At 67.9% G+C, this 26519-nt stretch overlaps 8 protein-coding genes across 10 annotated transcripts; 6 read left to right on the forward strand and 2 right to left on the reverse strand.

The window, feature by feature from the left end:
• Positions 1-54: 54 nt before the first annotated feature.
• Positions 55-1450, reverse strand: MRPL16 (mitochondrial ribosomal protein L16). Its single transcript, XM_038180080.2, has 4 exons — positions 1348-1450; positions 934-996; positions 702-850; positions 55-572 (listed from the first exon to the last, which is right to left on the reverse strand). The coding sequence occupies exons 1-4, from the start codon at positions 1388-1390 to the stop codon at positions 87-89; spliced, it is 741 nt and encodes a 246-aa protein (XP_038036008.2). The 5' UTR covers positions 1391-1450; the 3' UTR covers positions 55-86.
• Positions 1451-1858: 408 nt separating this feature from the next.
• Positions 1859-4027, reverse strand: CBLIF (cobalamin binding intrinsic factor). Its single transcript, XM_027458464.3, has 8 exons — positions 3779-4027; positions 3509-3688; positions 3202-3345; positions 2963-3106; positions 2483-2887; positions 2261-2405; positions 2057-2175; positions 1859-1968 (listed from the first exon to the last, which is right to left on the reverse strand). Exons 1-8 carry the CDS (start codon positions 3858-3860, stop codon positions 1907-1909), a joined length of 1281 nt encoding a protein of 426 aa, XP_027314265.3. The 5' UTR covers positions 3861-4027; the 3' UTR covers positions 1859-1906.
• Positions 4028-4535: 508 nt separating this feature from the next.
• LOC106017830 (zona pellucida sperm-binding protein 3-like) lies at positions 4536-7373 on the forward strand. The gene is made up of 9 exons (XM_027458463.3): positions 4536-4614; positions 4884-5053; positions 5400-5512; positions 5592-5695; positions 5769-5940; positions 6036-6147; positions 6226-6397; positions 6467-6601; positions 6676-7373. The coding sequence occupies exons 1-9, from the start codon at positions 4551-4553 to the stop codon at positions 6885-6887; spliced, it is 1254 nt and encodes a 417-aa protein (XP_027314264.3). The 5' UTR covers positions 4536-4550; the 3' UTR covers positions 6888-7373.
• Positions 7374-7885: 512 nt separating this feature from the next.
• Positions 7886-10592, forward strand: LOC110353145 (membrane-spanning 4-domains subfamily A member 12). Its single transcript, XM_038180451.2, has 7 exons — positions 7886-8211; positions 8620-8739; positions 8884-8940; positions 9321-9452; positions 9810-9923; positions 9996-10079; positions 10185-10592. Exons 1-7 carry the CDS (start codon positions 8122-8124, stop codon positions 10203-10205), a joined length of 618 nt encoding a protein of 205 aa, XP_038036379.1. The 5' UTR covers positions 7886-8121; the 3' UTR covers positions 10206-10592.
• A 3324-nt stretch (positions 10593-13916) lies between these two features.
• On the forward strand, positions 13917-15833 carry LOC113843774 (membrane-spanning 4-domains subfamily A member 15-like). Of its 2 annotated transcripts, XM_072038617.1 has the most exons (7): positions 13917-14075; positions 14152-14322; positions 14462-14581; positions 14805-14864; positions 15198-15353; positions 15436-15555; positions 15646-15833. In XM_072038617.1, the coding sequence occupies exons 2-7, from the start codon at positions 14155-14157 to the stop codon at positions 15652-15654; spliced, it is 633 nt and encodes a 210-aa protein (XP_071894718.1). In that variant the 5' UTR covers positions 13917-14075; positions 14152-14154; the 3' UTR covers positions 15655-15833. The 2 variants fall into 2 exon arrangements, with proteins under 2 accessions (XP_071894718.1, XP_071894717.1); XM_072038616.1 differs by lacking the exon at positions 13917-14075 and having other exon boundaries at positions 14808-14864.
• Positions 15834-16014: 181 nt separating this feature from the next.
• Positions 16015-17185, forward strand: CCDC86 (coiled-coil domain containing 86). The gene is made up of 4 exons (XM_027458395.3): positions 16015-16240; positions 16341-16470; positions 16594-16668; positions 16829-17185. The coding sequence occupies exons 1-4, from the start codon at positions 16056-16058 to the stop codon at positions 16946-16948; spliced, it is 510 nt and encodes a 169-aa protein (XP_027314196.3). The 5' UTR covers positions 16015-16055; the 3' UTR covers positions 16949-17185.
• Positions 17186-18505: 1320 nt separating this feature from the next.
• Positions 18506-20646, forward strand: LOC101797844 (acyl-coenzyme A amino acid N-acyltransferase 2). 2 transcript variants are annotated; one of them, XM_027458390.3, is made up of 4 exons: positions 18506-18660; positions 18947-19416; positions 19552-19754; positions 20006-20646. In XM_027458390.3, exons 2-4 carry the CDS (start codon positions 18954-18956, stop codon positions 20591-20593), a joined length of 1254 nt encoding a protein of 417 aa, XP_027314191.3. In that variant the 5' UTR covers positions 18506-18660; positions 18947-18953; the 3' UTR covers positions 20594-20646. The 2 variants fall into 2 exon arrangements, with proteins under 2 accessions (XP_027314191.3, XP_027314190.3); XM_027458389.3 differs by having other exon boundaries at positions 18588-18731.
• Positions 20647-22022: 1376 nt separating this feature from the next.
• ZP1 (zona pellucida glycoprotein 1) lies at positions 22023-26270 on the forward strand. The gene is made up of 11 exons (XM_038180146.2): positions 22023-22419; positions 22609-22730; positions 22810-24226; positions 24487-24630; positions 24719-24906; positions 24999-25096; positions 25184-25311; positions 25398-25587; positions 25656-25806; positions 25916-26000; positions 26082-26270. The coding sequence occupies exons 1-11, from the start codon at positions 22260-22262 to the stop codon at positions 26186-26188; spliced, it is 2790 nt and encodes a 929-aa protein (XP_038036074.2). The 5' UTR covers positions 22023-22259; the 3' UTR covers positions 26189-26270.
• The last annotated feature ends 249 nt before the right edge of the window (positions 26271-26519 follow it).

The raw sequence follows: 26519 nt of genomic DNA on the forward strand, positions 1-26519 counted from the left end.
CCTCCCGGTGTCCCATCCCCACATGTGAGCCTCCAGGAGCCGTAGCAGCCTACGTACGTTCTCAAAAAAGGTTTTATTCCCGCTGCCTACACCCTGTGCCTCAGGAAGTGCTTGCCCCAGTAGCGTCCCTTCAGCTCCAGGTCGTGGGGGCTGAGGTACTTGCGCATGCCCAGCATGTTGGCGGCCACCACGCGCTCGAAGGTCCAGGGGTTCTGGTTGTTGAGCCTCCTCTCCTCCTCCTCCCGCCGCATCTCCTGCAGGCTGCGGCGGCTGACGGGGACGGCGGGGAAGGGCAGCTTTCTGGCCACCTGCGCGAGGAAGGGCTCCACCTCCTCGAACTCGCAGCGCCCGCCCACCTCCACCACCAGCCGCCCGCTCTTCACCGCCGTCACGTAGTGGTCGATGGGGCCCTTGCCGCCCCCCATGCGGTGCCCCAGGCTCTTCTTCGTCACCGCCTTGCGGGGGGCGGGCACGCGCCAGATGGCAAACATGGTTTTGGGGTCCATGCAGCGCCCGATGGTCAGCCGGATCATCTCAAAGTGCCCCCAGTGCAGGTAGCCGCCCCCCAGTGCCTGCGGGAGGGCGCACGCTGAGGGGCAGACGCCGGGGGCTGCGTCACACCGGTGCCCCCCGCCTTCCCCCCACGCTGGGGGGCAGCAGCCTCATGGTGATGTCCCCCAGCTGCCGGCCCCGTTGCTCACCAGGATCCCGTACTGCCCCTGCGTCAGCTCGGTGGCCTCCCGGGAGGGTCCTCGGATGTCCCGCAGCCGCCGCGGCTCCCGCCGCACCTTGGGCACGGCCGGCACCTTCTCCATGAACTTCAGCTTCGGCCTCTCGGGCAGCGTCACCCCTACGGGGACACGGGGCTCACTGCCACACCCGGCAATGGGCCCTGGGCCCTGCCACCGCCCCCCGCCCCCCGCCAGCCCTTACCGCTGTAATCCGGGGGTATCGCCCAGCTCCTGAGGGCCGCGCGGGGAGCGGCGCCGGCGGCACCTGCGGGCACAGCGGGGTCACGGCGGGCACCGGGGGGGGGCCGCGTGTACCGGCAGCCCCGGGAGGGCCCCGCCCGGCCCCCCACAGCCTCCCCCCGACCCCCACAGTCCCCCCTGGCCCCCTCCGGTTCCCCGCGGCTCTCCCCAGCCCCCTCCGGTTCCCCCCCAGCCTCCCCCGGTCCCCTCCGGTGCCCTCCCGGCCCCCCCCAGTCACCTCCTGCCCCCCCCAGCCCTTCCCAGCCCCCCCCCGGCCCCTCTCGGTCCCTCTCGGTCCCCCCGGCCCCTCCCGGTCCTCCCCGGTCACTCCCCAGTCCCCCCCGGTGCCCTCCGGTGCCCCCCGGTCCCCCCCGACCTCCCCCGGCCGCCGCGGGCCGCGCCAGCCGCCACCACCCCATGTCCGGAAGTGCCCCTCAGGGCGCCGCCATCCGGGTCCGTCCCCCTGAGCCGCCCGGCGGGGCGCACTTCCGCCGGTCCGTCCCCTTTCCCTGCTCGCTGAGCCCCGGCACTTAGGTTCCGGCAGCGCTCGGTTCCCCCCCTGGGGTTCCCCCCCCCCCATCCACCCTCTTCCACCTCCTCCCCCCGAGCGGCGCAGGGGAACGGGGGAATGGGGGTTATGGTCAGTCTACAGCACTTCTTCTCTGCCGCTCCTTCTCGGTCACTCTCGTCCCCTGTGCTGTGGGGTCCCACCCACGGGATGCAGTCCTTGACGAACTGATCCGGCGTGGGCTTCCCACAGGCAGCAGGGCCCCCGGCACGGCCTCCTCCTGCACCCCGCTCCCCCGAGGGGCCCCGTCCCCATCCCACTGCCCCCACCGAGGGGAGAGAGACCGCGAGGCGCAGCCATAAGGGGACGCGGGGAGAGCTGTGCTGCAAATGGCTCTTTATTGACGCCGCGGTGCTGCTCGGCGGCATCAGTATTTGCTGAAGACGGCCCGGATGTGCTCCCCGTCCTGCGGCTTGTAGGTGCCGACCCCTGTGGGGGAAGCACGGGCGTGAGGCCAAGCCGCCGGGCTCCTCCCCGGCACGGCCCCCCGCCGGGCACCCTCCCGGCTGCTGCCCACCTTCCTGCAGCGAGTCGGTGCCGCTGAAGAACTCCCAGAAGGTTCTGTCCCTCTCGCTGCCCGCCAGCCCGTGGATGGACACCACCATGGGGCCCCACGACGTCGCCTTCGTCTCGAAGCTGCGGGCGAGGCCGGGCGGTGGGATCGGGGCCGGAGGGGGGGGGGGGGGTGTTGGCAGCAGCGCCCGCCGCCCCCAGCCCTCACCTGAATTCCTCGGGATCGGCTTTTTCGGCTTCCTGCAGCACGGCCAGCAGCGTAGAGCCGGCCGGGACGCTCACGGTGATGGAGAATTCGAAGGGCTTTCCCTTCAGGGTGTTGGTGATGGTGTAGTGCACTGTGATCGGGGGCCCTGGGGGGCAGAGGGGTGGGCTGGGGGCTGCAGCAGAGCCACAGCATCACCCCGCGGGGCTGGGGGGGGAGCGGTACCTTCCTGAGCTGTCGTGGCCTGGCTTGGGGACAGGGGCAGCTGCGGGATGGTGACGGCGACAACGCTGCAGTCCAGGCTGGCAGCGTCGAGGTAGGGTTTGTGCACCAGGGCTGGCACCGCTTGGGCTACAGCCATGGGCTGCTGCAGCTGGTGGCTGTAGACGGCAGAGAAAGCCTGGGCACAGTCCCACTGCCGTGGGGCGTAGAACTTGCTGGCGGTTTCCAGCACCTGCATGGCCAGCGACGTGCTGTAGATGTTCCCGATCACGCCCTCCCCTTCCTCCTGCTTGTCGAGGAAGCCCTTGGACACCTCCTCCAGCGCCTCTTGTAGCAGGCCCCGTGTGTCAGGGAGCTCCGTGCGGTCGTACACGCACTCCAGCGCCAGCGCCATCACGGCCTGGGTGTCTGCACGGTGCCGGTGTCACCGCCCGCTCGGCAGGGACAGAGCCACCGGGAGCACGGGGCTGGGGGGACCCTTACCCACGTCGATCTGGCTGCCGGAGCTCAGCAGCTGCTTGGCCAGGAGGATGGCGTCCTGCTCGTAGTCCCCCGTCCTCGCCAAGCACAGCGCCAGCACGTCCAGGCCCACGCTGTACAGGGTGGTGAGCGGGACGCCGTCCTTCTCTGCAAGCAGCGGGGTGCCGTGAGCCCACGGAGGGGTGGCACGGGGTGGGGAGCGGGGTCCCTGCGCTACCCTCTGCCCTCCTCAACCCCCGTACCCAGTCTGGCCACCTCCTTGCGGGTTTTCTGGTCCAGGACTCGGCTCAGGTTGACGCTGAGCCCGTGTGACTCGACGTGCTGGGGGTCGCGGCAGGAGGAGAGGAGGGCGAGGGTGTACAGGGCCACTTGGCCCGAGGACATGTCTGTGGGGACAGAAAGCAGCCGGGGCGTGCGGGGTGCCCAAAGCAGGGACCCCGACCCCAGAGGGGCCGAGCTGCCGCCGGCAGGGGGAAAACAGCCGGCCCCACAGCTCCGGTGCCAGCGGGGGTGGTGGGGTGCAGGGCTGCCCCCCGAGACCCCCCCTACCTTTATGTGCTCTGTTCACCGCGTCCTCCTCGATCTCCTTGAGCAGCTGCTGCCGGGCGTTGCTGCCGGTGGCCCCGGCCAGGTTGAAGGCCAGCAGCACGCTGGGGTTCGGCGCCTCGGACTCTGCCACCGACCTCTCCAGGATCTGCAGCATCCGGGTGAGCTCCTGGGGCGGGATGTCTGGGGCGAGAGGGAGCGGGGGCTCGCTGGGACGTTGCCCGAGACCCTGCGCCCTCCGCCAGCGTCCCCAGGGACGGGTCTGGCACTCACCACAGCCCTGGGGAGCCGTGCCTGCCGCCCCGCTGCCCAGCAGGGCCAGCAGCACCCCGATGCTGAGAGCTGCGCTGAGCATCCTGCCGTCCTCAGGGCCAGCAGTCCGCGCCGTGCCTGTCCCTCGCCGCGCCCTCTCTCTTTTTAAGCTGTCTCCAATGGAGAGGGGGGGACCTTCTGCGCCCTCCCGCTGTCCTGGCACCACCAAGCACCTAGTGGCTTATCTGCGTGCTTGGCACGGGCACCCAAGGGTGCTTCAAGGATACCAGCTGGCCTGTGGTGCAGCAGGATGGGGCTGGGCTGGGCTGGACGGGGCTGGGACCAGCTCAACAGGTTTGGGCTGAGCCCAGCTGGCACTGGGACCGTGCCTGGCACCGACATCGTGCCTGGCACTGACACTGACACCGTGCCTGGCACCAGCCCTACCTGATATGCCCGTGCCATGACCCTTTGCCCCCTCAAACTGCCCCCAAAATGACCCTTTCAGTGCGTGCAGATCTCCCTCTGCCACCAGGGAGAAAAGCTGGGATGTGGCTGGGTGTCACCAAGTTGGGATGGGGATGTCGCTGGGATGGGGACAGGGAGGGGACTGGGGGGAGGACGGGGAGTGGGGGCAGGGGCAGGAGTGGGGCCAGAGGCAGGCAGTGATGGGGCGCAGCTGGGTGCAGGGGGCGGCGGGGACCGCCCGCCCTCCCATTGGGGCAGCCGGCATCGGGCCAGGTGTAAAAGCCCCCAGGGCCCCCCCCACCCATCTTCACTCATCCCTGCTGTGATGGAGACCCAAGGGTGGCTCCTGCTCCTCCTTCTGACCACAGCCCAGGCATGGGATGCCTTGGGTAAGAGGCGAGGGGGTGCCCCTGGGCACGGTGGCTGTGCCCCACGTTTATTTTTCTCCCCCTCCGGGGTGGGTTTGTGTTAAGGGCTGCAGCTGGGGGGCTGTGTTGGGAGCGAGGGAAGCCTCAGCAGGAGCCCCGCATCCCCTCCTCATCCTAGGGAGAGGCTCTGGGGCATCACAGCTCCGTGGGGATCCCTTCTCTGGCTGTAAATGGGGGGTCTCCTGGTCCTTCTGCTGTGTACCCCCAGTTCATTCCCTGTCCCATCCCAGTCCAGGTGCGCTGTGGCAGCGGGCGGCTCTCGGTGGGGGTGCCGGCCGGGCTGCTGGGGGCTGGAGCCTTCAGGGAGCTGCGGCTGGGCTCTGGCTGCGGTGTGACCGGTGCTGATGGGGACAGGTACTGGCTGGAGCACCCCCTCACGGCCTGCGGGACCGTCCTGCAGGTGAGGGCATGGGGATGGTACCTCCGTGTGTCCCCAGTGGAGGCGTTTGGGGTGTCTGGAGGGATTTGTGCCCCCACGGGAGGGCTGGGAGCTGTGGGAAGGGAGTCGTGCCAGGTGAGCGCATTGGCTCCTCAACCTGCAGGGGAGCTCCCTGAGGAGCGGATCCCAGCAGAACCTGGAGGGCTGGGGTGCTTGTGCATGGGTGGAGACGCTGTTTGGGATTTGGGGTGGGTGCAGCAGGGTGGGTAAAGCTTTGCTCCCCCCAAAAATGGGTGCTGGGAGCAGGGAGGGGACACCACACTGAGCCTGCTGACACCTCTGGCCCTGCATCTCGTGGTTCCCGCAGCTCCTCCCAGACACCATCCGCTACACCAACCTCCTCCGCTACCGCCCGCTGGCTGCGGGCCCCGCGGCTCGCCCCGCTCCCTTCTCCGTCCCCGTGGAGTGCCGCTACCCCAGGTGAGCACAGCGCCCTGCCTGCCCCAGGAGCCCTGCTCCCGGTGTGCCGCCCGCCCTGCTGCAGGGTGCTGCCTTGCAGGAGGGGCAGCATTTCCTCGGGGGCCGTGCAGCCCACCTGGATCCCCTTTGGCTCCACCGTCGCCCACCGGAGACGCCTGCGCTTCGCCCTGGACGCGTACGACCGTGAGTGCTGCAGCCCCAGGACCCTGTGGCACCCGGGGGGTGGCAGCAGGCACCCACATCCGCCTGTCCCCAGGGTCCTGGACCTCCCGCCTGCCCCTGCCCACCTTCGTGCTGGGCGAGCTGATCAACATCCAGGCATCGGTGGCTGCCGAAACGCACCTGCCCCTCCGAGTCTTCGTGGATGAGTGCGTGGCCAGCCCTGGCACGGCATCACCAGTGTCGTACCAGCTCATCGGGGACGGCGGGTGAGTTTGGGGATGGATGGGGGTGTGCGTAGCACTGTGTCCCACACTGGGGGGGCGGCCGTGCCCACTTTGTCCCCTCCGTGTCCCCCCCCCAGGTGCCTGCTGGATGGGCGACTGGGCCGCTCGCGGTTCCTCCCGCAGCGCAGGGACGGAGCGCTGCGCTTCCAGCTGGACTCCTTCCTCTTCCCCAACACCTCCAGTCCCCAGGTGCGTGCTGGGTGTGCGGGGATGGATGGCGGGGTCCCCTGTGGGGCAGTTCTGGCAGGACGATGCCTGTCCCCGCAGATCTTCCTCCGCTGTCACCTGCGGGCAGCGGTGGCAGGGGCTGGTGGCAGCAAGGCCTGCTCCTACGACCCCTCAGCAGCCGCCTGGCGCTCCCCGGACGGTGCCGACTGCTCCTGCTGCGGCTCCCCGGGTGGCTGCAGGGGCCGGCGGCGGCGGCAGGATGATGGCACAGGTAAGAGCTGGGAGTACGGGATGGTGCTGGCGCCGTGAGCGCAGCGCTGCCCACGGCATCTCCCTGCAGGACTGCTGGGTGCAGCCAGCCTCCGCCTGCGGCTGCTCTTGGCATCGCCTGGCGCACCCACGGCACCGCAGCCTGGCACAGCCCCGTCCAGCCGCCCCTCGGCCCCGGTGCTGCGCGGGGACCAGAGGGACTCAGGTGAGTGCGGGGAGCCCGCCGTGGGGTGTGGGGTTCCCCTCTGCGCCCCCTCACCTCCTGGCTTGTCCCCGCAGGGCCAGCGCTCCCCGTTCCTGCCACCACGCTGGTGATGGTGGCCATGGGCTCCGTCCTCGCCGCCGTGGGCGCGCTGGGCTGCTACTGCTCCGCGCGGCGCTACCGCAGCCAGCGCCAGGCGGTGGCACCAGGGGAGCCCCGTGCCGTGGCCATGGCCCCTACGGGTGCTGAGGGTGCCCAGGCTTCTCCGGGGGACCCTGCTGCTGTGTGAGCCTGCCTGCTTTGGAAATAAAGGTGGAACGGAGATGGATTGTTGCAGGGTGTCTTGGGGGCGTCCCTGGGTGCTGGGGCTTGTCCTGGTGTCCCCAAACATCCTGTTGGGCACCCCATGCTGCCCACTGTGCCAGGGGCTCGCACCTTTCTTTGCTTCCCTCTGTGCTGTCCAAAAATGCACCCAAAGAGGAGGCATCCCTTGTCTGGGGGTGCTCCAGCCGGTGCCAGGGGCAGAGAGGGGGCTTCTGGTGGGGAAGGGGTGAGTTTTGGGTTGTGTCCCCATCAGGGGATGCGGTTTGGGGGGCTGCTGTTGCTCAACAGCAAGGTGAGAGCTGCTGGGCCAAGGAATGCGGGATGTTTAATTAGCGAGTGGCTCTGTTTGCTCCCCTGCAGCCCAGCCCTCGGCTCCTGCTCCTGGCAGGGTGCCCCGGAGAGGGATCAAAACAGCGGGAGCCCAAGGGCGAGGCCATACGGTGGCCCTGGGCCAGGGGCCAGGAGCTGGCACTGGGATGTACTGGGACGTACTGGTGCTCGTGACCGGCTGGGTCAACACAGCTGCTGCGGGGGGCACTGGGGGGGGGATTTGGGGGTGATGCCAGCTCTGCCCTGGCTCTGGGGGCTATTCCAGCAACCGGGGGCAGAGCTGGCACCCACTGGGGGCTGTGGTGCGGGGGTTCGGGGGGCTCCAGCTGGGCTGGGGGTGCGGGGGGGCTGCTCCTGCTCCAGCCCCCCCCTGGCAGCACTGGCTGGGGGGGGCTCGGCTCTGCACGGTGCCCAGGGGAGGAGACGTTCCTGCGCCTAATGGCCCTTGATGGAGCCTTCTTCCAGGAACTCGCTGCAGGGCTTTTTATTTTTTATTTTTTTTCCCTCTCTCCCTTTTGAGTTGTAAACAGCGCGATGGGGGCTGCGATGCGGGGAAGGGGGGGGAGGTCCCGGCTTTATCGTGCCCATCACAGCCCACGCGTGGGTAGGGTGGGAGGGGGGAGCGGGGGGGCACTCGGGCGCTGGGTACCCCTCCGGTAGGAGGGTCCGGGCACCGGGACGCCCCCCCCTCTTGCCAGACCCCCCCCACACCCCCGGGGCCGCCCCTGACATCACGGGGCGGCTCCAATCGGCGCCCGTCGGTGCGGGGAGGGGGGGGGAGGACGGACGGGGAGGGGGGGGCACGGGGATTCGGGGGGTGTAGATGGAGGCGGGGGGGCTCCGGTGGCCGCTCTGCCCCTGCCGCCTCCATGCAAGGGATGGGGACGCTGCGGCTGGGGAGCCGCGCCGTCATGTACACGGCAGAGACCCTCCCCAAGGGCAAGAACCGGGTGATGGGGGTGAGTTGGAACCGGGGGGGGGGGCTGCGCTGCTCGCCCCCTTCCTTCTCCCCTCCCTATCCTCGCTGCGCCTCCCCAATTCCCCTCCCTCAGCATCCCCGGGGGGCTGTGTCCCTGTGGGGGCTGCCAGACCCCGAGTGTGTGTGTGGGGGGGGGGGGGCACGGGGACATCCCCCCGAGCACCGAGGAGTCAATTTGGGGTGGGGGTGAGGTGTGTGCGCTCTATGCCTGCCCCCCCCATGCCTTGCACTGCCCCGTGCGGGGTCTGTGGGTTCCAGACCCCCTCCCCTCCTGTGGGGTTTGAGCTCCGCCATGGGGCTGAAGCCAATTTCTCCCCCCACCCCGAGCTGTGGGGCTGCCCCAGGGGAGGGGGGGGGGATACAGCCCTTACCCCCCTGCCCCGCTCAGACCATCCAGATCATGACCGGCTTCATGCACATCGGCTTCGGGATCGTCCTGACCACGCTCACCAACGTCTACACCTCGGTCTTCGTCATCGGCGAGATCCCCTTCCTGGGCGGCGTGTCCGTGCGTAGTGCGGGGAGGGGGCTGCCTGCCGTGCTCCCCCCCCGTCTGGGGACCGGGATGGGGTCGGGGGGCATGCCTGTGCTGTGGGGGTGTTGTGTGGGACTGGGGGGGCGGCAGCTGACTGCCCCCTCTCTCCTGGTGCAGTTCATCATCTCGGGCTGCCTCTCCATCGGGGCAGAGAAGAGCCCCACGGAGTGCGCGGTGAGTGTGCCCCCAGCCCCGATTTTGGGGAAGGAGGAGGGGGGGGGAGCGGCACGAGCATGGGCGAACCCCGCTGGGGCGAAGCCGTGTCCCCGTTTGGAAGCGGTGCTGAGGCTATTTCTGTAAATGAGCTATTTGAGGGAAGGATGATGGGCAAGGGGAAAGAAAAAAAGCACCCGGCTGGGCTGGGAACCAGCCCTTTTTGCTGTGTCAGCAGAGCCGCTGGGGGGCTCGGGGGGTGCTGGGGTCCCGGTGCCAGCGCTGGGAGATCTGGGGGTGGCTCGGGATGATGCTGGGGCCGGTTCAGAGCCGTTACCCGGGGCTGGAGGCTTGGGGTGGGGGGGCTCGCCGCCAGCCCCAAAGCCTCCCCGCACCCTCAGGTGAAAGGCAGCCAGGCCATGAACGTCATCAGCGCCATCTTCGCGCTGCTGGGCATCGTCGCCTTCATCGTTGACCTCAACCTCAACGGGCTGTACCGCTCTGGCTTCGACTACTACAGCTACCTCGTCCTGGTAAGCCGGGGTGTGCCTCAGCTCCCCCACCTGGGTGCCATTCAGCCTCCAGGGGACCCTCTCCCTCCCTTCGTTCCTGAGCCATGGGGGCTCTTTCCCGGCCCCCCTGGGGAGCCCAGGGCTGGTGCAGCCCACCCGGTGGGGTCAGGCACCCTGGAAGTGCCCGGTTCCATCTGTGCACCATGAAAGTGGCAAGGCGAAGGGCACAGGGCAAAACCTTGGTGCCCACGAAGGCTCAGCTGCCGTGTTTGGGACCAGGGGGAGATGGGGAGGGGAAAACCCTTGGCCCTGACATGCGGGGAGGGGTCTGCCCTGCTGAGCCTCGGTTCTGCTGATGGTGCTTTCCCCACCCTGGAGCTCGCAGGGAACGGCATCTCCATCGTGCTGCTCATCTTCACCATCCTGGAGTTCTGCATTGCTGTGGCCACCGCCAATTTCTGGTGCCGGGCGACCCGCCTGAGCTCCAACGAGGTAAGGGGGGGCGAAGCGTGGGGGTTCAACCCCTGCCGGGCTGAGCGCTGAGCCTTTTCTCTCCCTCCCCAGGCCATGCTGATCGTGCCCAGCGCCACACGGCCAGACTTGGCTGTGCCACCGGCGGAGCTGCCGCAGCCACCCAGCTACACCGAGGTGACCGAGGGGCCCGCAGAGGGGGTCCCCAGCCCCCTCAGGTGCTGGGGATCCCCCCCTTACCCTTGAGTGGCATCCATCTCCCTGTGCTTCTCTATTTTGCAGCTGGTCGCCCCTGAAGTGTAGCCAGGCCCTGAGGATGTCCCTGAGAGTGGCACCGGGTCCCCTGGTGCCCCCGAAGCCACCTGCAGCTGGTGCCTCCCCCTCTTGGTGGGCTGGGGTGTGCTGGTAGCCCCCAGCCCCACCGCTGAGCTTACCCCCTTCCCTCCTGCCTGCTGGTGACTCTCGGTTCACCCCTGCCCCTGGCTCACCCCTACGGGGGGGCTGCTCATGCCCACTGGCTGCTCTGGGGGCTCTGCGCTTTGTGAGGTGGGCCGGGCATTGGGGCTGGGGGCCTGGACCCCCTGAGGGCAGCGGTGCCACTGCTGTCTTGGAGGCTGTGCAGCAGCCGGGCTCGTATTGCTCCGGCTTTGTTGTGTCTTGGAAATACTTGGAAATAAATGCTGAGGCTGGGCCTGGCTCTGCTTCTTTTTGGGGGGTGTTTTTCAGCCCAGGGGCTGCCCCGTGGCAGCTGCTGGCCGTCAGGTGAGGAGCCGGAGCTGTGCCACAGCTCAGGAGCGGTTTTGGGTCGAGTTCTGTATTTTCCTTCTTGTTTCAGCAACCCCTCCCCGTGCTCACACCGCTCAGCCAGAACCTCATGGATTATTCACTTGCTGTCAGTTATTTCTGTTCCCAGCTCTGAAAAAATAATGAGCCGGTTCGGGAGGAAAAGCCCCAGAGAAGGGAGGCAGCGCGGAAGGGGAGGCTCTCACCGCTCGCGCTGCGGTCACAGTGCATTAAACTCTGGCTCCTCCTGAGGCACGAACCCCTCTGTCCACACAGCTCCATGCCAGCGTTTTTGGGAACCTGTGGCCACTGCCCTCACCCTGGCCCATGGGGTCCCCACACCCCCCCTGCACGGGGCTGAGCTCTCTGGGCATTGACACAGCAACACCACGGGGCTCCTGAATCTTTACACTTGCAGCTTTTTGGCCAGGAATAGGTGTTTTAAGGCTCTTCTGGGGATTTTGCAGACTTGAAAACCCCTGGGGAGGGAGGTGGGGGAAGGTTGTGGGGTTGGGACAGCGAGCAGCAGGGTTCAAGGGGCTGGGTACACAGGGGATCCGTGTCCACGTGCACGGGGCAGGAGCTGCTCTTTGGGGTCCCTGCTGGAGGGAAAGGGCCCTCAGGCTGGAGGAGGGGGGTGCCCTTGCTTTTTAGGCCCGGGGGGTCCCTGCAGTCTAGGTTAGCAGTGGGGGGAGTTTTGGGGTCTGCAGGGCACAGCCCCTCCACGGCTCAGTGTCCGGGGCCAATGTGAGCACGGGGAGCGCGGAGCAGCACGTGTCTGCTGTGAAAGCACCGGGGCTGCTCTGTCTGCCCAGGGACAGGCGGAGATAAAAGCCAGCTCTTCTGTTAGCTGGAGCCTGCCCCAGAAAACGTGGCTTTCTCATTAAGGAGCCGGTGCTGTAACGGCCCTGCCAGAAACACGAGCTTGGAAGAGAAGGCAAATATCGACTATCGGTATTTTTATGGGGATATAAAGTCTTTCACAGGAAGCAGAAACTTTCTGTGCAAAGCAATTACCCTCATGCTCTGTTTCCCTTGGAAGAGGCAGGGATTTGGCTTGGAAGGAGGCTGGCCGAGGCGCCGGCTCGGCGTGGGGGGGCTCCCCAGCACCCGCGCCCCCCAGGCTGTGTCCCTGCGCTCCCCCCGGGAGCCTGGGGGGAGGCGGGGGAAGGATTTCCAGCTGTCGGGAGAGCAAATCCCGGCTTTAACGATGTCGCCGTGTACCAGCGGCGAGGCAGATGGGGGCTGACGGCTGCGGCGCCCAGGGCTTGCCACCTCCCTGCATCTGCTCAGCCAGGCGCTCCGAGGCTTCACCTCCTCTGGCAGCGGTTTCCAAAATAAATTGTAACATCCTAGCTTGGGCCCTTGCCATCCCCAGCTGGACCTGGCTTTATTTAGAAAGGGAAGAGCGCTTTCTCCACGGCTCCCCCCCGCCCCCCCTTCAGAAAGGGGGTTTTAAGGCACTTAAGCGAGTCCTGCTGCTGGGCCGAGCGTGGTCACGGCTGTTTCCGGCCGAAAGGCTGAAACTCCAGGAATGCTTTAGGAGCCTGAAAACGTGGATTTGGGAGGAAATCCACCGTAGCGGGCGGTTTCGGCTGGGAACACGAGCCGCTGCTCCCGGTGGAGGACACCACGCCTGCTCCAAGGCTAACACCGGGATCTGGGCATTTCCACGGGGGCTGTGCCGTGCCCTCCCGGGTGCCGCCACAGCGGGCGTGCGGCCAGCACGAGTGCATCGGCGTCGGTGTCACCTCCTCACCGGCACAAACCGAGCACTCAGAGCTGTCAGGAGCACAGCCAGCGGGCTGCAACTCCTCCGTCCCCGTGTTTCTCCTGGAAAGCTGCAGCTCGAGGTGAGACGCAGCCCGGCTCGCTGCGGGGAGCTTCCAGACCCGGGCATCTTCCCTGGCAGGCACGGAAACCTTTGGAAATGTCCCCAGAAAAATAATAAAGCCCTGTGGGGCTGTGTGGCAGAGCAGCCTTGCCCTGGGGTCTCTGCAAACCCAGCGGCGAGTTGGGGAGCTGCCGGTCCCTCTGTGCCCGTGGGGGCACCACGAGGTGGCTGCCCAGATGGCGGTGTCCCTGTCCCTGTCCCCCTTGATCCCCGTGGGCTCCCAGCCCAGCGCTGCCTTCGGCCACCCGAGGAAGCTGAGCGAGACCAGAGCAAGCGTCCCAGCTCCCTCTAGGGCCAAAGCAAAGAAAAAGGCACATCAGAAAGCTGCCCCAAACACCGCCTGCTGCAGCCGTGCTGTGGGGAGCCCCGGAGGGAGCGCTGAGGCTGGAGATTGTGCAGATTCCCACATCTGGGCGTGTGCCCGGTGGCCGTGCTCAGCTCAGGTGTATTTCGCCACGGCCCGGCAGCTTGAAACACCACAAAACAGCCTTGGGAAGTGCTCCCATGCACCTCACTGCCCCCCAAACCTTCCCCATGCCCGTCACAGGGGGCAGGACCCAGCCGGGGGGCTGTGGCCGTGCTTTGCCTGCAGGAGAGGGTGAGGAAACGGGGTGGGGGCCCGCTTTCTGCTCGTCCCACGGGCGCTGATTTGCCAGCAGCAGGGTCCCCACCACCCCGGCTGCTCCTCCAGGCGGGGAGGAAGCGGCTGTTTTCTGGCAGAGCCAGAAGCCGGTGGCCCGAGGAGGGAGGAAGGGGCCCCCCAGCTGCCCCCCGGGAGTTCTCGCCATGTGCAGTGGCTGCGTTCCCAGGCTGAGCTCTCATTTCCTAGCGGAAACAACCGCATCCCCTCTCCCTTCGGAAGGGGAGCGAGCCCCCCAGCTCGCGCCTGCGGGTGGGCTGCTGTCAGCGGGGACAGGCCCGCGGGGTCAGGGCAGCCGGGAGGGAAGGAGAACCCTGAAAAACACAAAAGGGCAGCAGGGGAGCTCCCTGAGCACCTCCGCGGACTGACAGGGTTTGCAATGTCTGCACCGTGCCCCGTTTCACTCCCTTTTCCCCCCGGGAGGAAAGCACCGGGGCTGGACACCTCTCAGCAGCTGTAAGGAGCTGCCCGAGGAGCCAAATACTTGGGACGGGCGACTGGCAGCCTTAGGTATTTGTGCAGCCCCAGACGGGGCTCTGCCGGGCGGCTGATTACAGGGCTGATGAGCTGAGGGCCCGTGGGCAGGAGGCAGCCTGGGCAGGGCTTGGAGCACGCCGCGCCCCGCGCGGGGGGTGCCCACCTCGGGCTCACACATGTGTGGGTTTCGCAGCCTCTGTCCCTCCTGTTGGCAAAGCCCCCTCATTGAGCAAGAGGGGCCTGACGGGATTTCCATGAACAAACTTCCTGCGGGGAGCAAAGGGCAGCAGGGCCGCGCTCCCCGGCCAGCTTCTGCTCCTGCAAACCCCCGGGGGGACCGGGACCGCTGGCAGGAGCAGCGAGGCGAGCCCGGAGTGAGGTGTGGGGCAGGGCTGTACCACAGGGTGTCCCCAGGACCCCATCCTACAGCCTCCCCGGCCCCACTCTGCCCGCAGGCGATGGCAGCCACGGTGACGGACTCCGGCGGCGTGAGGATCATCACAGAGGTCATCCCGGCCACAGACCCGCGTGCAGCCCAGCTGGCCTCCAGCTCTGTGCCACCCGCGCCCACCGTGTCCTCGTTCCAAGTCAAGGGCTTCAGAAAATCGCAGCCCAAACTGCTGGGGGTGAGACCGCGGTGTCCTGGGGACAAAGCCCCTTGGTGCCGTGCTGGTGGCAGCGGGATAGGGGTGGGACAGGGCTGACGGCGATGCCCGTCCTCACCAACACAGTGCCTGGGCATCCCTCTCCCCTGTCCTTTCCCAGACCATCCACATCGTCACCGGCATCATTCACTTCTGCTTTGGGATCATCCTGACTGCGGCGGAGCACAGGGACTTTTCCCTCCCTGTGGCCAGCGGGATCCTCTTCTGGCTCGGGGTCCTGGTAAGCAGGACACGCCGGGGTTCAGCCCCTCACCACCTGAGAGATCCCAGGGGAGCTGCTGCTAGGGGCAGATCCCAGGGTCACCAGGGTCTCCTCGTACGCCCTTATCTCATGCCCGCAGGCCCTTGGGGATGGAGGGCTCGTGAGGGCAGACCCAAACACCAGTGGGGCTCCAGGATGGCGTGGCCATGCTGCTGAGTCTCTCCTTCATCTCTTTCCCAAGCAGCTCCTGGTCTCAGGTTCTCTCCTAGTGGAAAGTGACAAAAGAGAGAACATCCTGCTGGTAAGAGCTTTGTGTTGCTTCTGCCACCCCTGCCTACCCCAGCAGCCCCTAGGACCCCCGCGGGCATGCACCGAGGGCTCATCCCACCCCTGGAGCTGCCCAGCTCTGCGCACCGAGCAGCGTGTGGCCGAGCCTTCAGCCTTCAGGGCATCTAGGAGGCCTGGCCACGCTGTGCTCAAATGATGGAGAAGCGTCATGAAGGGTGGTGCTGCTCGAAGCGGCTTCTCCCACGGCTTTGTCGCCTCACTGGCTGTCCGGGCAGGGCAGGCATCCGAGTGCCAGCCGCACGGTGCCACTGAGTGCCGGCGGCCGGCGTGCTGCGACCCGTTGCAGGTGAAGGCCTGCTGCGTCCTCAACGCCGGGGTCATCCTCAGCACGCTGGCGGCCACCCTCATCCACGCCACGGCCATCACCCGCAGTGTCCCCGGCTGCACGGGCAGCCCGCTGCTGCAGCTGCGGCGGGAGTGGTGCTTCAACCCCAACACCAAGGTACAGGCCGGGGGGCACGGCGGGGGGCCCTGGGAGCTGCCGGTGGGTGAGCCGCCAGCCCCGGGGGTCCCGCTGCCGGCAGGCGCTGAGCAACGGGCTGGACGCTGTGGCGGTGCTCTTCTGCCTGCTGGAGTTCTGCACGGCGGTGGCGGCGCTGGCCTTCGGCTGCTCGGCTGTGAGGAGCCACAGCTACACGCGCATGGTGAGCGGCGCCACAAGGCCCCCGCGCCCCCCGTGCCCCCCATGGCCTGGGCACGGCCTGGGCACGGCCTCCTCTGCCTCTGCCCCACAGGCGCTGTAACGGGACCGGGCACGGGCCCACGGAGCGGGACCGGGCCCCACAGACCAGGCCCAGGCCCCATGGAGCAGGCCCAGGCCCCACAGACCAGGCCCAGGCCCAGGCCTCACAGACCAGGCTCAGACCCCGAAGCCTCAGCAGAAACCCCACAGGACCCCCAATAAACGCGCCCCCCACCCCCAGCCGCCGCCTCGTTTCTCTCCGTGCCCGCGGGGGGGGGCGAGCACCGGGACGGTGGTGGTGGTGTTGGGGGGGGGGGGGGTGAAGCCGCCGCCCGGCACAAACATGGCGGCCGCTGCCCGGCACCAAGATGGCGGCGGCAGGGCGGAAGGCGGCGTCAGCGCGGAAGCAGGGCGCGCAGTGACGCCATCACGCAGCGCCGCCGGGAAGGCGCCGCGTGGAGGATGGAGCGGGACGGGGCGGCGGCGGCGGTGGGGCCCGGGGGGGAGGCCCCGAGCTCGGCCCCAGCGCCCGGCCCGGCCCCGCGGCGCCGCAAGGCCGCCAAGAAGCGGCAGGAGGCGGCGGGGCCCGCGATCCCCCGGGGCAGGCCCAAATCGGGGCGGGTGTGGAAGGAGCCGGGCAGGAAGAGGTGCGGGGGCCGCGCCGGGGGCACCGGGCCGCGGGGGGGGGTCAGGGCCCGGCTGTCCCCGCCCGGCCCCGCTGCCCGCACGGCCCCGTGTCCCCGGCAGGTTCTCGCTGATGGTCCGGGACAAGCCCCTGCGCGCCTCGTGGGAGCGCAAGCTGAAGGAGCGGCAGGAGAGGAGGCAGGTCCGGGAGCTGGCGCGGCAGCTGCAGGAGGGCAAGCAGCGGCAGCGAGAGGTAACGGGGCTGCGGGGGGGCGCTGACAATGAGACCTCGTGGGAACAAGGAACACCCGCGCTGCTTGAGGTGTGAGGGGGCAGGGTGGGGGCTGCAGGGCTGGTCTTGGTGCTTCGCCCGCAGGAGAAGAAGCGGCGGCGGGAGGAGAACCTGAAGCGGCGCCTGGAGAACGAGCGGAAGGCGGAAATTGTCCAAGTGGTGAGTGCGGTGGGAAGAGGCCTGGGAGCTGGGGGTGCTGGGTGAAGGTTGTTGCCTCTGCCCTGCCGCGGGAGCTGGAGGAGCCCGGAGAGGTTCCCAGGAGCGTTAGGCTAAGCTGCAGCGCCTTGCCACCTGCCTGACAGCTGCCTCTGCCCCTCAGATCCGGAACCCGACGAAGCTCAAGCGGGCGAAGAAGAAGCAGCTGCGGCGGGTGGAGAAGCGGGACACGCTGGCTGCACTGCAGAAGGCGCCTGTGCAGCACAAAGCAGCCACCAAGTGAGGCCAGGGCACCGGGCGGCCGGGGCTCTGCGGGTCCCGCGCCTCTCTGGGGCCTCGGTGACGGACAGACAGCAGGACGGAGCTGGGGGGGTCACGCAGGGCTGTGACCTGCAGCATCCAGCTGCTGCGTCCCCCTGCCTTGTGAAGCCCCAGGGTGTTGCTGGTGCCTGGGGATGGATGGAGAACTGCTTCAGCTGCCCAAATTTGCCTTTTCTGTATAAAAACAAAGAGGAACTGCTTTGGGCTCGCCTCCAGTGGCTCAAGGGAAGACTGGCACCTCTCTGCTGGTCTCCCTCTGTCTTCCCAGGGTGACAGAGAACCACAACCCCTTATTCCCCAAGGCTCCCCTTCCTCCAGGAGGGGGTCTTCCACCCTCAAGAACAAACACTGGGATGGGGGCACCCCTGCTGTGCTGCAGAAGTTGGAGAGGGACTGCATGGGGCAGTGGAGCCTCCTGCTGCCTCTCTCAGGGCGTTGGGGTGGGCTGGGAGACAGCAGGGAGGGGGGAGGAAGGAAGGGGCTTGGGGCTGGAAATCCACGTGTACCTCTTCAGGTTTGGGTTTGGTTTTCTTGCCCTATCAGAGGATCATAGAATATCCCAAGTTGGAAGGGACCCATAAGGATCATTGAGTCCAACTCCTGCCACCACACAGGTCTGCCCAAAAGTTTAGACCATGTGACAAAAAAAAAAAATAGTTTAGACCACAGGGCTGCTCCCTCCAGCTTTCGCTTATGCTGATGATGTTGTAGCTGTGGGACTGGGCCAAGACTTCTAGCTGGTCCATTTTATTCCTCATACTGCGTGCGTTTGTGTAGAAGCACTTCAAATGCGCCCCCCTACTCACAGCACCTTGTGCAGCAGACCAAAGGACCTCACTGGCACACAGTCCCTCTGATTATAGCGCACCGCCCCTTAGCTTATCACTGGTGTGCCTGGTTTTATCCCCTTCATCTCTAGTTTAAAGCCCTATTTACCAGCCCTGCCAGCTCCTGAGCCCAAATCCTTACCCCTCTCTGAGAGAGGCGCATCCCACCTGGTGTAGACCTTCCCGGGATGGAAAAACCCCAAATTCTGTCAGTTGCACCAGTCCCAAAGCCACGTGTTAACGTGGTGAGCCCGCTTGGCAGCATCGGCTGCCTTACCTTAGGCACCCTCTCTAACTGAAGTAGCTTTCATCTACTTAATTGCTCTGACTGTCGTGTTCCAGAGCCTCACGCCTGTTAGATAAGGGTGGATGGGGAGGGGAGGTGAGCAGGAACCTGCCTCCATTCCCCCCCCCCCGTGGCCTGGGTCCCCTCCTGGTGCCTGGTGGGATGAGGGGGTGAGACCGCTGCAGGAGAGCGGCGAGGGGCCCTGCCTGTGCTGTTTGCTGCACTCCTGGTGGCAATAAATCTGTTCCTGCTCCTGCCTGCGCCTTCTGCCCGTGCTGAGCCGAACCGCTGTGGCTGGGCGGAGTGCTGGGGGGGTAAGCCAAAAGCTCGCCCAAAGCAGAGGGAGGGGAATTGCGCAGTGCCCGTGGAGGGCGAGCACAGGGAGGGGTGAAGGACCCTCCAGGAGCCGTGGGGCGCGGCGGAGCTGAGGGTCACCGTCCGGGCGGGCAGCGCTCCCACTGCTTCCTGGGTTAATGATTCACGAGGCTGCGCGGGGCAGGGTGGGTGGCGGGCACTGCCTCTCCCAGCCGCCTGCCCCAGTGCAGCCTTTGCTCGTGCATGGTAAGAAGGGGCTCGGAGCCCGTCCCTGTGGTTTTGGGGCTTGCGAGTGGCTTCCCAGCTGTGCCGTGTGGGTGAGCGCAGCTCCGCGTCCCTGGGCAGGGCTGTGCGGAGCTCCCGGCTCTGCCGTGTCCTGGCTGGGCTGAGCAGAAGCTGCGTGGAGCTGGGGGGCTGGGACCCCGACCCCAAAGCTCACCCGCAGCCCCTCTGCCTCGTGCAGTGCCGGGGACGAGGGGTCGAGGTGAGCAGGGGGGACACCGGGGGTGACGCACGGCGCCTCTGCCCCCAGGTCCACCATGGTGGAGGTGACGGTGACGCCGCAGTCCTCGCTGGCCGACCGGGCGGTGCAGGTGGTGGTGCGGGGGCTGTCCCCCTCGCAGCTGGTCACCCTGCGGGCCTGGCTGACGGACGAGCACGGCGAGCGCTTCCAAGCCCGCGCCTTCTACCGCGCCGACGAGGCGGGCGAGGTGGACGCCGCCAGGCACGCCGCCCTGGGGGGCAACTACGCCGGCGTCTGGCCCATGGGGCTCTTCTGGTTCCTGCAGCCCGACAACCTCTTCCGACGGCTGGTGAAGCGCGACGTGGCGGGCAGCCCCTTCCTCGTCCACCTGGAGGTCTTTGATGGGCTGTGCCTGGTGACGGGGCCGCAGGACAAGCTGCTGGCCGCCTGCACGGCCGAGCGGTGGTACGTGGGCCCCGGCGTGCAGCGGGTGCCCATCCGGGAGGGACGGGTCCGGGGGGCCCTGCTGCTGCCTCCAGGTGAGCACGGGGGCGCCCCCAGACCCAAAGGGTCTCCGGGCCCCCATCCCGGTGGCTCGAAGCTGGAGAAGAGCTTGTGGGGGGGTCCCTCCTCAGTGTCACCCCCGTGGTGACGGGTCCCGTGCTGCCCCGCAGGGCCAGGTCCCTTCCCGGCGGTGATTGACCTGTTTGGGGGCGCGGGCGGCCTCATCGAGTTCCGTGCCGGGCTGCTGGCCAGCCGGGGCTTCGCGGTGCTGGCGCTGGCCTTCTTCGCCTACGATGACCTGCCCCGCACCCTCAGCCATCTGGACCTGGAGTACTTCGAGGAGGCGGCCAACCTGCTCCTCCAGCACCCCAAGGTGAGTGCTGCGGGATGGCGGGTGGCCCCTGTGAGTGGGGACGTCCCGGGGCCTGGGGGTGTCCCCTCCAGCGAGGCTGTCCCGTGAGCAGGGATGGCTTCCTTGTGCTTGGAGATGTCCAGGTGGCTCCGGTGAGCTGGTGCCCAGGGACATCCTGGCTGTGGGGACGTGCTGGTGGCCAGGGGACAGCACGGTGACATCCCACAGGGCGAGTGGTGCCACCAGGTGCTCCCTCTCCTCTCCCATTGTAGGTGCGAGGTCCAGGCCTGGGCGTCATTGGCGTGTCCAAAGGGGCCGAGGTGGCCCTGGCCATGGCCACCTTCCTCCCGCAAGTGGTGGCCACGGTGTGGATCAACGGCACGGCCTTCCTGCACGGCAACCCGCTGACCTACAAGGGCCTCCACATCCCCCCCATCCCCTACTACACCGAGCGCATGCTCTTCACTGAGCTGGGCGCCATGGACAACTCGGCCATCTTCGCCGACCCGCGGGACCCCGCCTGCAGCGCCTCGGCCATCCCGGTGGAGAAGATCCAGGGGAAGGTCCTCTTCGTGGTGGGGGAGGACGACCGCAGCTTCAACAGCAAGCTCTTCGCCCAGCTGGCCACGGCGCGCATGCGGCAGGACGCCTACCGCCTGCTGTCCTACCCGGGGGCCGGCCACCTCATCGAGCCCCCCGGCTCGCCCCTCTGCAGCGTCTCCGTCCTGCGGGGCAGCCCCCGGCCCGTGGTGTGGGGAGGGGAGTCCCAGGCCCACGCCAAGGCGCAGGAGCACTCGTGGCAGGAGATCGTCCAGTTCCTGGAGCTGCACCTGGGCCCCGCCGCCTCCATCAAGCTGTGAGCCCCGCAATAAAAGCGCCCCGGGCACCGACCCTGGGCATGTGCGCTCCTGCAGCTGCTGACCCAGCACTGCACTGCTGCTCGTTAAGGTTTAATGAGGCTGATAGCAGAGCACCCGTCTGCCTCAGCCCTTTGTCCTGGGCGTGGGTGCGCTGAGCTGGTGGGAGCTCGGGCCTGTTGGAAAGGGATTTTTCCCCAGGCGACGCTCAGGAAGCCGTCTGGTGGACAGCAGAAAGGGGCAGGGGCGTCCGCTGCTCTGTGCCCACAAAAAAACCCAAAGCCTTCCCAAAAAAAGGTGAAAACCAAGCGTGCTTCCAGCCTGCTTTGTGGGGCTGGCTGTCTCCACGGAGCTGCACTTTATCCCCCTGCAAGGGGGGAATGATGCCCCATGGGTGCCCGGATCCTGCAGCTGGGACCTGGGGGCTGAGCGCCAGGAGGGAGCGGTGGCTCCGGGGCTCCTTGTGGTGCAGGACAGTGGCTGCCACAAGGCAGGGTGGCGGTGTCGGGGTGATGGAGTTTAAGCTCCAGTAAGGGCAGGACCCAGAAGGGAAACTTGGACGGGGGCCTGGGAGGGGAGCGTGCAGAGGGAACCCACGAAACGCTGCTGTCAGCAGCGACCCGAGGGGAGCGAGGTCCTTCCCTGCACTGCGGGGCCGAGCAGCCCTGCCCGTGCCCCCCATCCTGGGCAAAACCCAGTGTTCGTGCCCCGTCCATCACTTGGTCACACCACGGGTCCTGCCCCGGGCACCCCAGCGCCACGAGGCTCGGCAGGGCCAGCGGTGCCACGCAGGCACAGGGGCAGCCACGGGAGGTGAGGGCTGAGCCGAGGGGTGTCCGGTGGGGACCCCTGGCCCTGTGCCCTGCTGGCAGCAGCAGTCTCGATTCCCCATTTGCGGGAGCAGTTCTCCTGAGCCCAGCAGCAGCGGGGCACGGTGCTCTTCCAACGACTTTCGGTTCCCCCGCAGCACCACAAGCGGGGCAGGGTGAGGGCGAGCAGCAGCCCGGGGGATCAGGGCACAACCCCCCCTCGGGCTTTGCGATGGGGGGGCTGTGTCTGCTCCCCTCAGCACCCCAGGAGCATGCCAAGGACCCCACGGTGCTGCCGCAGGAGCTGGGGGTGCCACAGGAGCTTTGGGCACCGTGACCTGGTGGAAGAGGTTCCTGCTGTGGGGCTGGGTGATCTTTACGCATCCCTTCCAACCCCAACCCTTTGGAGATGCCCCCACCTAGACGTGCTCCTGACCCCACGGCCAGCAGGGCACCTGATGCCACCGCTGTCACCGTCACCTGGTGCCAGACCCCGCGCCCTGCGGCACGGCAGGAGGAAGGAGCCCAGCGGTGCCCGCGTGGTGCCGCTTCGGTCGCTGCTCTGGGTCCAGCCTCGCATCCTGCCGCCACCGAGTCTCGGTTCCCCGTTCGCGGGGCCGCGGGACAAGCCGTTCCTTTGAACAACTTTCGCTTCCCCCCACCGCCCTGCCAGCGCCCCGGCGGGCTGCGGCAGCGGGGTCGTGCTGGCCTGGGAACCCCGGGAAGGGCTCGTCCCCCGTGTGGGGCAGGAGGCACCGTCCCGTCCCTGCCGGTCATCTGATTGCCCCCAGCCCCATGGATATAAACGCACGGCCCCGCTGCTGCCCCACGGAGAGCCCCACACTGCTCTCAGCACCGCCATGGGCTGGAGCCTCTCCTTGCTGCTGCCGCTGCTGCTGCTGCCCGTGGGGCCGCGCTCTGCCCTGGCGCTCCTGCAGTACCGCTACGACTGCGGGGACTACGGCATGCAGCTGCTGGCCTACGCCTCGCGGGGCCGCGCCGTGCGCTTCAAGGTCGTGGGTGAGTGGGGAGCTCAGGGACCCCGGTGCCGTCCCGACACCGGGCTGAGCCACGTGGCTTCTGGGGGTTTTGGGGGGTTCCCTGCGCATCCCCGGGGAGCATCGCGGCACGGTGCCGTGCACCGGGATGGGGCCAGCAAGGGGATGTGGGTGCGGGGCCACCTCACGTCCCCCCTCGGCGCCCCCACAGATGAGTTTGGCACCCGCTTTGAAGTGGCCAACTGCTCCATCTGCCTGCACTGGCTCAACACCGGGGCGGACGGCGCGTTCGTCTTCTCCTCTGGCTACGAGGGCTGCCACGTGCTGGTCAAGGTGAGGCCGCGTCCCGCCCCTGAGGTGCCCGGTGGGGCAGGACGGGGGGCGTGACGGCCCCTCCTGTGTCCCCCCACAGGATGACCGCTATATTCTGAGGGTGCAGCTGGAGGAAACACTGCTCAGCGGGGTGGCGGTCGCCTCCTACGAGGTGAACATGACCTGCCCGCAGCCGGCCGACTACGAGACCGTCGCTGCCACGAGCCTGCGTGGCCAGCTCGAGCCCGTTCGGGGCAACGGCGTCCACCAGAGCCAGCCTGAGGTCCTCGTCCCCCAGGCTGGCCTCCTGCAGCACGTATCCCAGTCCGCCCTGGCTGTCCCCGTCCCCCAGCTGCCTCCCCGGCCCCCCAGGGACCAGGTTCACCCCGTGGCGCAGACACAGCCAGCTCTGGGGCTGCAGCGCCAGCCCAGCCTGGGGCTCCCAGGGCTCCAGCCCCAGAGCCAGGCAGGAGCAGCTCGCCCCCCCAGCCAGCCCCAGCCAGGCTTCATTCGCCCGGCTCTGCAGCCCCAGAACCAGCATGGGGCGGTGCACCCCGGGGGGCAGAGCCGCCCAGGCCTCCTTCGCCCGGGGCTCCAGCTCCAGAACCAGCCTGGGCTGCTGCACCCGGGGGCGCAAACCCAGACGGGTCTCCTTCGTCCAGGGCTTCAGTCCCAAAACCAGAACGGATTGGTGCACCCTGGGGGACAAACCCAAACCAGTCTCCTTCGCCCAGGGCTTCAGTCTCCAAACCAGAACGGATTGGTGCACCCCGGGGGGCAAACTCAAACTGGTGTCCTTCGCCCGGGGCTTCAGCCCCAAAATCATAATGGATTGGTGCACCCCGGGGGGCAAACCCAAACCAGTATCCTTCGACCAGGTCTTCAGACCCAAAGCCAGAACGGATTGGTGCACCCTGGGGGGCAAACCCAAACCGGTGTCCTTCGCCCGGGGCTTCAGTCCCCAAACCAGCCTGGGCTGCTGCATCCAGGGGTGCAAACCCAAACCAGTCTCCTTCGCCCAGGGCTTCAGTCCCCAAACCAGAACGGACTGGTGCACCCCGGGGGGCAAACCCAAACTGGTGTCCTTCGCCCGGCGCTTCAGTCCCAAAGCCAGAACGGATTGGTGCACCCTGGGGTTCAAACCCAGCCAGGTCTCCTTCGCCCAGGGCTGGTGCCCCCCGGCCTGCAGCCTGGCTCGGTGCACGCTGGAGCTCAGACGCAAGCCGGCTTTTCACGCCCAGGGCTTCATCCCCAAAGCCAGGCGGGCTCCTTTCTCCACAGCCTTCAGTCCCACGCCCACGCTGGCCTCCTCCACCCCAGCCTCCAGAGCCAGGCAGGGCTGCTGCAGCACGGCCAGCCCCGACCGGGGCTCCTGCGCCCGGCGCTTGCGCCTCGGCCGGGGCTGGTGCGCCCGGGGCTGCAGCCCCAAGCCCAGCCGGGGCTACTCCACCCTGGCCTTCACCCCCAGCCCGGTCTGCTGCGCCCCACGGCTCTCTTCTACCCCTCGGCAGGGGCAGGTGGGTCAGGGGGGTGGGCAGGGGGCTGTAGCCGGGGCGGGGGCATTCCTGGAGGGGCTTGGGGGGTGCTGAGGGTGGGCAGGGGGGATGCTTGGGTGGGAGGACACTAAGGTGGGCAGGGGATGCTTGCACAGGAGGTGTTTGGGGTGAGCAGGGGGGTGTTTGGGGTGAGTAGGGAGAAATTTGGGGAGGGCAGAGGGATGCTCAGGATGGGCAGGGGGTTGCTGAGGGAGCCCCCTCCCGGCCCCCTGCCCCCTTAGGCACGCAGCTGACGCGGGAGCAGTGCCAGGTGGCAGTGGGGCGTTTGTCCTGCATGGCCCCGCAGGGCCGCGATGCCTGCCTGCAGGCGGGGTGCTGCTACGATGACACGGACCGTGCAACGCCCTGCTATTACGGCAACACAGGTAGGGGGCTCGGGGGGGGTCTCCCCGTCACCTGCCAGTGCCCTGCGGCCGCTGCCTTGCCCGTAACCAGTGCCGCCGCGTGCCGCAGCCACCGTGCAGTGCCTGCCCGAGGGGCACTTCGTGCTGGTGGTGCCGCGGGGCCTCTCCGTGCAGCCCTACAACCTGGACAGCGTGCGCCTGGCCAGCAGCACCCAGCCCGGCTGCCAGCCCGCCCAGACCACCGAGACCTTCGTCATGTTCCACTTCCCCGTCACGCAGTGCGGCACCACCGTGCAGGTTGGGGACGCAGCCCCCCGGGGCTCTGGGGCCGGGAGGTGGGCGATGGGAGCCCGACACACACACACACACACACGTGTGTCCCCCCCCAGGTGATTGAGGACCGGCTGATCTACGAGAACCAGCTCATCTCCACCATCGACGTGCAGCCGGGTCCCCGCGGCTCCATCACGCGGGACAGCGTCTACATGTAAGGAAGGGGACGCGGGGTGGGGGCGTGGGGCAGCAGGACCCCCCCCGACACCACACGGCTCACCCCGACGGTCCCCCCCTGCAGCCTCCACGCCCGCTGCATCTACAACGCCAGCGAGCTGCTGCCGCTGCGCCTGGAGGTGGCCGTGCCCCCCACCGCCGCCCCCATGGCGCAGCCGGGCCCGCTGCGCCTGCAGCTGCGCATCGCCACCGGTGAGCAGCCCCGCGTAGCCCCCCCGGCTGCCCCCCTGCCCGCCCAGCGAGGGCCGCAGCCCGCTCAGCATCGTGTGGTTCTGCAGATGAGAGCTACAGCGCCTACCACGCGGAGGGCGAGTACCCCCTGGTGAAGGTGCTGCGGGACCCCATCTACGTGGAGGTGCGGCTGCTGCAGAAGACCGACCCCAACCTGGTGCTGGTGCTGCACCAGTGCTGGGCGGCCCCCAGCACCGGCCCGGCGGCCGAGCCCCAGTGGCCTCTCCTGGTGGATGGGTGAGCAGGCGGGGAGAGGGTGGCCAGGGGGAGTTTTGCCCGTCCTGACCCCGCGTCCCCTCCCCAAGGTGTCCCTTCGCTGGGGACAACTACAGGACGCAGCTGGTGCCCGTGGGCCCCGCCTCGCCGCAGCTGCCCTTCCCCAGCCACTACCAGCGCTTCGTCGTCTCCACCTTCACCTTCGTGGACACCCCCTCCATGGCGGTGCTGGAGGGAGAGGTGAGGGGTGGCGGCATGGGTCCCTGTGCTGTGGGGGTCCATGTGTTGTAGGGACCCCCTTGCTCTGCGGGACATGGAGCAATTTGTGATTTGTCACCGCTGCTCGCAGGTGTACATCCTGTGCAGTGCCTCCGTGTGCCACCTGGCGCAGCCCGAGCCCTGCCGGCCCTCCTGCCAGCTGGCCGTGCCCTCCCGTAAGTTGGGCTTGGTGTGGGGAGGGTCCTGACCGCCCCTGGCTCTCCCCCACACCAACCCTCGTGATATCCCTTCCCCAGGAGCCCGCCGGGCAGCAGGGGACAAGGGGACAGCGAACGCCGTGGGCACGGTCACCTCCCAGGGCCGAGTCGTCTTCCCCAAGAGGCCTGCGGCGGGGAGAGGCTGAGCCCTGCACTGCCGCTTCCCTGGGGCACGGGCTGCCCTTTTCCTCCGCCTCAACCCCAAACAATAAACCAAAGAAGAGCAGAGCTGTGGCTGCAGTGCTTTGTCTGGGCTCCATCGCAAAAGAAAAGGCTGAAGCCTTGGAGCTGCTGTGGCCACACAGCCTCTGCCCCCTGCTCACGGCCCCTCCGGCAGCACAGGGCCAGGGGAGGGAGGGGAGCGCCCCCAGGCCCCTGCTCGCCCCCTCCCCAGCAGGCTGAGAGCTGCTAAGGTGAATAATTCTTTATTTCCATCCTGAAACTAGTAACTGCTTACAAAACCTGCACAGGGTCCCC

Source organism: Anas platyrhynchos, chromosome 5, assembly GCF_047663525.1.
Source record: "Anas platyrhynchos isolate ZD024472 breed Pekin duck chromosome 5, IASCAAS_PekinDuck_T2T, whole genome shotgun sequence".
NCBI lineage: Eukaryota > Metazoa > Chordata > Aves > Anseriformes > Anatidae > Anas > Anas platyrhynchos.

Bases quoted from the DNA above. Each gene is read 5' to 3' on its own strand.
- CBLIF (XM_027458464.3), bottom strand. From the start codon at position 3,860: ATGCTCAGCGCAGCTCTCAGCATCGGGGTGCTGCTGGCCCTGCTGGGC. The intron at 2,406-2,482 runs GTACCGCTCCCC...TCTGCCCCCCAG, and splicing joins GGCCACGACAGCTCAGGAAG to GGCCCCCGATCACAGTGCAC. The intron at 1,969-2,056 runs GTGGGCAGCAGC...CTTCCCCCACAG, and splicing joins CACCGACTCGCTGCAGGAAG to GGGTCGGCACCTACAAGCCG.
- CCDC86 (XM_027458395.3), top strand. From the start codon at position 16,056: ATGGAGCGGGACGGGGCGGCGGCGGCGGTGGGGCCCGGGGGGGAGGCC. The intron at 16,241-16,340 runs GTGCGGGGGCCG...TGTCCCCGGCAG, and splicing joins AAGGAGCCGGGCAGGAAGAG to GTTCTCGCTGATGGTCCGGG. The intron at 16,669-16,828 runs GTGAGTGCGGTG...TCTGCCCCTCAG, and splicing joins AGGCGGAAATTGTCCAAGTG to ATCCGGAACCCGACGAAGCT.
- LOC101797844 (XM_027458389.3), top strand. From the start codon at position 18,658: ATGGTAAGAAGGGGCTCGGAGCCCGTCCCTGTGGTTTTGGGGCTTGCG. The intron at 18,732-18,946 runs GTGAGCGCAGCT...CTCTGCCCCCAG, and splicing joins TTCCCAGCTGTGCCGTGTGG to GTCCACCATGGTGGAGGTGA. The intron at 19,755-20,005 runs GTGAGTGCTGCG...CTCCCATTGTAG, and splicing joins TGCTCCTCCAGCACCCCAAG to GTGCGAGGTCCAGGCCTGGG.
- LOC110353145 (XM_038180451.2), top strand. From the start codon at position 8,122: ATGCAAGGGATGGGGACGCTGCGGCTGGGGAGCCGCGCCGTCATGTAC. The intron at 8,740-8,883 runs GTGCGTAGTGCG...CTCCTGGTGCAG, and splicing joins CCTTCCTGGGCGGCGTGTCC to TTCATCATCTCGGGCTGCCT. The intron at 10,080-10,184 runs GTGACCGAGGGG...TCTATTTTGCAG, and splicing joins AGCCACCCAGCTACACCGAG to CTGGTCGCCCCTGAAGTGTA.
- MRPL16 (XM_038180080.2), bottom strand. From the start codon at position 1,390: ATGGGGTGGTGGCGGCTGGCGCGGCCCGCGGCGGCCGGGGGAG. The intron at 997-1,347 runs GTCGGGGGGGAC...CTGTGCCCGCAG, and splicing joins GCCCGCGGCGGCCGGGGGAG to GTGCCGCCGGCGCCGCTCCC. The intron at 851-933 runs GTAAGGGCTGGC...GTGTCCCCGTAG, and splicing joins GATACCCCCGGATTACAGCG to GGGTGACGCTGCCCGAGAGG.
- LOC113843774 (XM_072038617.1), top strand. From the start codon at position 14,155: ATGGCAGCCACGGTGACGGACTCCGGCGGCGTGAGGATCATCACAGAG. The intron at 14,323-14,461 runs GTGAGACCGCGG...GTCCTTTCCCAG, and splicing joins CGCAGCCCAAACTGCTGGGG to ACCATCCACATCGTCACCGG. The intron at 14,582-14,804 runs GTAAGCAGGACA...CTCTTTCCCAAG, and splicing joins TCTTCTGGCTCGGGGTCCTG to CAGCTCCTGGTCTCAGGTTC.
- ZP1 (XM_038180146.2), top strand. From the start codon at position 22,260: ATGGGCTGGAGCCTCTCCTTGCTGCTGCCGCTGCTGCTGCTGCCCGTG. The intron at 25,312-25,397 runs GTGAGCAGCCCC...GTGGTTCTGCAG, and splicing joins GCAGCTGCGCATCGCCACCG to ATGAGAGCTACAGCGCCTAC. The intron at 25,807-25,915 runs GTGAGGGGTGGC...CGCTGCTCGCAG, and splicing joins TGGCGGTGCTGGAGGGAGAG to GTGTACATCCTGTGCAGTGC.
- LOC106017830 (XM_027458463.3), top strand. From the start codon at position 4,551: ATGGAGACCCAAGGGTGGCTCCTGCTCCTCCTTCTGACCACAGCCCAG. The intron at 4,615-4,883 runs GTAAGAGGCGAG...GTCCCATCCCAG, and splicing joins CCAGGCATGGGATGCCTTGG to TCCAGGTGCGCTGTGGCAGC. The intron at 5,941-6,035 runs GTGAGTTTGGGG...TCCCCCCCCCAG, and splicing joins CAGCTCATCGGGGACGGCGG to GTGCCTGCTGGATGGGCGAC.